The sequence below is a fragment of the Equus asinus genome, chromosome 2 (genome assembly GCF_041296235.1).
Source record: "Equus asinus isolate D_3611 breed Donkey chromosome 2, EquAss-T2T_v2, whole genome shotgun sequence".
NCBI lineage: Eukaryota > Metazoa > Chordata > Mammalia > Perissodactyla > Equidae > Equus > Equus asinus.
This window is the reverse complement of record NC_091791.1, coordinates 165,608,091-165,615,494: the sequence shown is the minus strand read 5'-3', so window position 1 is coordinate 165,615,494 and position 7,404 is coordinate 165,608,091. Positions and strand designations below refer to the sequence as shown.

The 7,404-nt window shown below is 39.8% G+C and overlaps 1 protein-coding gene across 1 annotated transcript; it reads left to right on the top strand.

Annotated features, from left to right (window-relative positions):
- The first annotated feature begins 700 nt into the window (after positions 1–700).
- On the top strand, positions 701–1,657 carry LOC106833377 (olfactory receptor 10G2). The gene has a single exon (XM_014844567.3). It carries the CDS (start codon positions 701–703, stop codon positions 1,655–1,657), a length of 957 nt encoding a protein of 318 aa, XP_014700053.3.
- The last annotated feature ends 5,747 nt before the right edge of the window (positions 1,658–7,404 follow it).

Sequence of the window (7,404 nt, the reverse complement as noted above, 5' to 3'; positions counted from 1 at the left end):
CCTTGGGAATAAAGAAAGCCTTGAAGGTGAGGACCTCCAAACTCAGTCCTGAAGGAAAAGTTGGCATTACCTAGGTGAAGGGAGCAGAGAAGGCAGCCTGTACATAGGTTCCAAGCTGGAGCATGTTACTGTGAGAGAGCCCTGAGGAGTCCCGCACATCTGAACACTAAGAAGGAATTGCAAGAGGTGTGATGGAGTGGTAAATAAGGGCCAAATAATAAATATTTTTGATTGCTATGGTGAAATGGGATTTTAGCTGACAGCAGAGGAGGCATGGCAATGATGGTAAGTGGACAAAAAGTAGATGTAGTAATTAGAGTGTGCGTTCCACACTGCCTCCATCTTAGCCCCTCTTTGAGGAATACTCTATTTGGTTAGAGTTACTGGTCCTTCTCTATGGTTCACACATTCGCCTCTTCCTTGATCTGACTAATTCTGCTTCTCAGTATCTCAGAAAAGATAAGAGTTTCCAACCATCTATGAAACTATCTAGCCCCTGATTGGTTTCTCTTATCAAGTAGCCCAAAATAACTAATGACAACAGAACTTATGTTTAAGGGAAAAAAAGTTTTAATATTATTCTGTTTATCTCATAACTCTTAGGCATTAATCATCAGACAAAAGCATTCTCTCCCCACCTCCATTTGTTGTATCTCCTTTGTCTGACTTCACCATTCATCTTAGCAGACTACAGAAAGACATGAGAAAGACCAAAAACACATCTCTGGACACTGTGGTGACAGATTTCATTCTCCTGGGCTTGTCTCACCCCCCAAATCTGAGGACCCTCCTCTTCCTGGTCTTCTTCTGCATTTACTTCCTGACTCAGCTGGGAAATCTGCTCATTCTGCTCACTGTGTGGGCTGACCCAAAGCTCCATGCTCGGCCCATGTACATTCTTCTGGGTGTGCTCTCATTTCTGGACATGTGGCTCTCTTCAGTCATCGTTCCTCGGCTAATATTGGATTTTACTCCTGCCAGCAAAGCAATCCCATTTGCTGGCTGTGTGGCTCAATTGTATTTCTTTCACTTCCTGGGCAGCACCCAGTGCTTCCTCTATACCCTGATGGCCTATGACAGGTACCTGGCAATATGCCACCCTCTGCGCTACTCTGTGCTCATGAATGGGAGGTTATGTACCATGCTTGTAGCTGGAGCATGGGTGGCCGGCTCCATCCATGGGTCTATCCAGGCCACCCTGACATTCCGCCTGCCCTACTGTGGGCCCAACCAGGTGGATTACTTTATCTGTGACATCCCTGCAGTATTGAGACTGGCTTGTGCTGACACAACTGTCAATGAGCTTGTGACCTTTGTGGACATTGGGGTAGTGGCTGCCAGTTGTTTCATGTTGATTCTGCTCTCCTATGCCAACATAGTCCATGCCATCCTGAAGATCCGCACTGCTGATGGGCGGCAACGGGCCTTCTCCACCTGTGGCTCCCACCTAACCGTGGTCACAGTCTACTATGTGCCCTGCATTTTCATCTACCTTCGGGCTGGCTCCAAGAGCCCCCTGGATGGGGCAGTGGCTGTGTTTTACACTGCTGTCACTCCATTACTGAACCCCCTCATCTATACACTGAGGAACCAGGAAGTGAAGTCTGCTCTGAAGAGAATAACAGCAGGTCGAGGGGCTGCGAGTGCAAATAAGTAACTACAGGCTCAGGGACTACCTACATCACCATTGCTACCATTTTTTTCAGCTACTGCCACATGGGGCAAATGCTCCATCAACTGTTAATGATTAACACTCAGTGACACTCAAACAAAACTGAACTGAATTTAACTCTGTTTAGAAGAAACTTCTGAATTCTTTAGACTCATAATCTTTTCATCTCGTTAAGTTGGTTCAAATTGTTTTACATTGTTTTTTAATAAATAAATGGATACACTATTTAATATACCACCTCCTGACTACCTTGTGAGATAAGAAAATGCTTTATCAAAGGTTGACTAGGATGAGAGTGTATCAACCTGGTATATTATGCCAGAAGATGTGAAAGAGAGAAAATGACTCAATGCTAGCCTTATCCCCTTTTCATTCTCTTTGCCTGTTAACTCTAGACTTCTAAAAATTCTGTGTTTCTTTGCTTTTGCATGGCATTAACTCTCTCAAGCACTTGAACTTGTAAATACTGGATCATTTATATTTCCTTCCCTTTCCTCACTCTCCCCTTGTGCTAAGACATGAAATTCCGTGCCCTCCACCTTTAGAACACCCTGAGGAGCCAGGGTTTGAACTTAGAATCATCTGACTCCCAGGTCCATACACAGCTACTGTTCCTTGAACGTGACAACTGAGCTGAGTTCCCAGTTTGACTCACAATAATTCTAAATACCTTGATTCCTCCCTCTGGAAAAGGTTTGCTCCAACTTCTAGCACCCAACCTTCTTCCAGGTGGAAATGGAAGGTCAGATAGAGGAAAGAATTCCTACTGGCAGAGATATAAATTATAAAAGAGAGGTGATCCTGCTTCTTGAAAATCTCTGTGGTAGAAAAACATGTGGTTTAGAAACTTAAGACTTTAGGGGAAAATAGCTGTGGAAATGAAGTCAGAATGAAGCTATAAAAGCCTTTTTGGATACTCCTCATAATCACTAAATTAAATACAAAGATAGTATATTTAGTAAAGAGAATATCAATAACTTATATGTCTTCAAATTTAGATATTTGGCATTGCACAGTTCATTTCCATTTACCATTCACTACTTGCTAGAAGTTTTTTAGACTCTATCTCCCTCATAGTTTCAATGAGGAACTTGAATTTTTATTTTTACTAGTGAACACATATTAAAGGTCATTTATTTCAATGTTAGATCCTCCATTCAAATGTTCAGTATCTTTCTGATTTTATGTGTTGGAGTTCCACTGTGAACCTAGATGCATTTGAGAAATTTGAAAGATTGAATCTCTTTGGACAATTGGACTTGTAGTCTTATAATCATCCAATGTTATATAGCCCTTACTCAGCTCATGACATCAGCTGACTGTCATACCTCTCAGCTTTCTTCCTCTAAAAGACAATGAAGTCTAATTCTCAGGATCAAGTTTATTTTCTCTGTACTTTCAAAGACATGTTTTCTAAAAGGTCTACTTTCTCTGTCTTCGCCAGAACATAAGCAACATGAGTGCAGAGATCTTTTATTCGCCAAGGTGCCCCAGCAATTGAAAGAGTGCTTAGCACATACAAAGTGTTCAATAAAATATTTATTGAGTGAAAAACATTCATTTTACCTTTATTTCCTACTCGCTACCACGAAGGTCCTCTTATTCTATTTATCCCAAAAGGAGTGACTCAAAATTAGCTGATAGAACAATTTAAATATCCAAAACTACAAGAAAAAATACATAGGAATAAATATAGACACTTACATGTAGAGAAAGACAAATTGACATATAAGGAAGAAATTCTGCATTTCCTCTATACACAGAATATATAGGCTATAATGTTTAACAAACGTCAAAGACTTTGGGATAGCACACAAGAATCACAATTCAGAAAAAGAAAATCTTTACACTGGATATTAGATTTTACTGTTCCTCATGTCCATCATACAGTGCTTTTATAGGAGTTCCCTACTGGCCATCTCCTTCCCCATCCTACCTACCCTGCACTTCATTGCATGAGTTCACTATTCTGCTCCATGTAGAGGAGCTCTCCTTGATCTTCCCTTCACTCCCTAAGTCCAGAGACCCCACAACATCCAACATGCTGGATAAATCTACCATAAAGTTAAATAATATCAAAAGAATCCCTCAGAGAAATAAAAAAAGAGGACAGATTTTACCAAACTAAATGGAACCTTATATATCTCCAGCTGAGGCATTTGCATTTACCTCACCAATTTCAGAGCCTTCCAGGGATAAACGAATAAGTATATGACCTCCTACTGCATAAACTAAAGTAATCACCAAGGGATCCTTCCTTGGAATAAAGGGCTTCCTCCAAAAGCAAATTCTATCTTCCACTCTCAGGCCACAGGATAACGGAAGTACAAATAAGCAGGAAGAGGAGGGAAAGGAGAAGAAAGAGAAGAAGAAAGAGAAAGAGAGAGCAATTTGTCCCTTCTTCCAGGATTCACTTTCAGAGTCTTCTGCTATATTATTCTAAACAAGTTTAAAATTAGAGGCATAAGCAGGCACACTCAGGACATACCAGAACTTCTCAAGCCCACCCACAGGCCCCTTTTAAATTTTGGTGCAGCTGAAGAGGCCTCGTAGTCATCGTGTCACTCACAGCACAGAGGTAAAAGGCAGAGTCTTTCATCCAGAGCTCCTTCATAAAGAGGTGACTAAGCGTCAGAGTAACTAAGGAATAAAGAAAAATGTCCTCTCCTCTTCAAACCATCCAGAACACTGCAAGAGAGAAATATGGGTGCTCCACCATCGTGTTACTGGTACCAAGACAGCCGTTGAACCCAGATGTCTGGTACGTGCAATTGACCTGGACAAAGGCTCCTTCCATAGCTGTCAATTCACTGGGCTGATGAACGTCTTGACCCACAGTGCCTATGAAAAGATGCATGACCGTTACCAGGGCAGCACTCCTGGGAGCCACATCATTATTTAAATGGATAGTTTCCATGTGGTCACAAGAAACTGCCCCTAATGGAAGGGTTCCTTAGCTAGAAATAAACGATGGTAGAAGGAGCAGTAATTGCAGTTTGTAGTAATAGGACAATTAGCACCACATGAGGAAAATATTTATCAGGAAATACTCTTTCATTACAAGTGTCAGATGCTGCAATTATTTAGCCAGAAGAAACTTATTTTGAAAACATCCCCCAGTGTTTGTTATTAACTTGAGACTTATCTGCCATTGTCAGGGAAACAGAAAGAATGAAAAATTCCCACATCTGCCGCAGGACACCACGAGCCAGGCACTGCGTCCCCAGATCCTGAGCCACTGGAGCCAGCAGAAGGGCAACTCCTTCCCTGTGGGTGAGGGAGGAAATCTCCATCTGAGTGCAAAACCCAGAAGAAACACAAGGGAAGAAGCTCCTTTCTTGAAGAGGTGACTCTAGGCTTCCACAGGAACAGCGATGGGTTCCTTTACGGGAAACATTTTCTACTGCTGAATCCACCAGTTTTACTCCAAATGATTCTGTGAACAGAGGACAACAGAATTGTATATAAAGAACAGAGATGAAAAATGGGAAGAATAACATAAGGCAAAGACAGAAGTAATCAATTTGACAATACTAACAGTTTTCCTTTTTCATGACACAACAAAATGGAAAAAAGGAATCATTTAGAGTTGGAGTGAGTGTGTGCATATATTGAATATTGTGTGTTTGTGTGTTGCATGTTTTGAAAGTTAAAGAGATGAGTGAAATTACCTATGTTTTAAGTATACTTTCAACAGCCAATATAATGTTCCAAAAATTCAAAAGCAAGTTGCAGAGTGATGGGTATTAAATGATCTTGTTTTTGTTAATATAGGTATAAATGTATAACCTTTAAAAAGCGTGGGACTATACACAGTGGACAACTAACATTGGTTACATTCAGGGTCACAAGGGAGAGTGGAGTGAGGGGATTGTTTTTCTCTTGTTAATGTCTATACTGCTCAATGCTAAAAAGAACAAGTTTTGTTATCTAATTTAAAATAAACTAAAAGCAAATGAGAGGAGACAGATACAAGAGGAAGAAAGAGATGGAAAAAAGAAAAGAGGAAGAAAAGGAGAACAGAAGAAAAAAAGAGAATGAAAAAGAAAACCTCAATTATGTCTTAAACTATTTACCAAGAGCTCCCAGAAAGAAATTTCCTATGATGCCTGATAAATATGTTTCAATATCTATCAGTCTCTCATTACTATCATTTACTATCAAAGGCAGTTACAATAAAAGAGATGGGCAATAATAAGTGGAGGCAAGGACGTGGGGAAATTAGAACCCTCATAGGTTGCTGGTGGGAATGTAAAATGGTGTAGCCACTTAGCAAATAGTTTGGCAGTTCCTCAAAATGTTAAACATAGAATTACCATATGACTCAGAAATTCTGCTCCTAGATATATTCCAAAAGAAATGAAACCATATGTCCAGAGGAAAATTTGTGTATGAATGCTCAGAGCAGCATTATTCAAACAGTCAAAAAGTGTAAGCAACTGAAATGTGCATCAACTAAGTGGATAAACAAATATGATATATCCATAAAATGAAATAGCATTCAGCCATAAAAAGCAATGAAGTTCTGGTCCATGCTACAACACGGATGAACCTTGAAAACATCATGCTAAGTAAAAGACGCCAGACACAAAAGGCCACATATTATATGATTCCATTTTTATGAAATGTCCAAAATAAGCAAATCCATAGAAACGGAAAGTAGATTAATGGTTACCAGGAGTTGGGGTGGGGGAGGGGTTAGGGACAAGGATGAAGGGTGACTGCTACTGAGTATGGGATTTCTTTTTGGAGTGATGGAAATGTTCATGAATTAGATAGTGGCAATCAATGCACAACTTGTACATACAGCAAGAACCACTGAATTGTACACTTTGAAAGGGTGAGCTATATAGTATGTGAATTAATCTCAATAAAGCTATTATTTTTTAAATTTATTTAAATCAATGTTGATAGATATTAGAGAACTTCACTGTACTTGAAGTCAATGTGTTTATTTAACCCTGCTATGAACACAGTTCAGTTTTGGGAACCTGCCGTCTAACAGGGATTTTCAATGTTTGCCACTCATTTTTGTCACACAGAGTCAGGATCATCTCCCTCGTGGAAGGCCTGTGGAATCAAGAATCTTGAAGCTACCAGGGGTCTATGGGGAAAGTCAGACTTTCTTTGACCTTCCTGAGTATAGATTAAAACTCCTTGTGTATGCTGAATTCAGTCTCTCGTACAGCAGCAGACTTTTGTGCAATGGTAGATGGATAACAAATGTGTAGGGGTTGTTGCCTGCCTCCTCACCTATTTTACCTTGTCTAAACAGCCTGTTTGTGTATTTTTCCCATATTTGTAAAACTTAGTCGAAAATGGAAAAAATTGTTAATGTCAGTGATAAGAAAATTGAAATAAACTTCATGTAACTGGGATAAAGATGAAAATAAACAAGCCAGAAGCAAAAAAAAAAAAAAAAATTAAAGGTAATTTGTATCCCTTGTAAACCCTCTGGCATAATTATATTCTACTTACTGCATAAAGTAGAATGTAGTGCCTGACTACAATACATATGATACTATCATCTTGTGGTACCATATAGCACTGCCGATTACATACACACTCATTCTCACATATACTCTCAAATGGTTACTATTGTCTTTCCCTATCAAAACTATAGAAATTTGAAATCAAAAGAAAGCTTAAAAGCATTTAGTCCTGGGGCCGGCCAGGTGGTACATTGGCTAAGTGTGCACGTTCCGCTTCTCTGCGGCCCCCGGTTCGCCGGT

Excerpts from the sequence above, each read along its gene's own strand:
- LOC106833377 (XM_014844567.3), top strand. The coding sequence starts at position 701 with ATGAGAAAGACCAAAAACACATCTCTGGACACTGTGGTGACAGATTTC.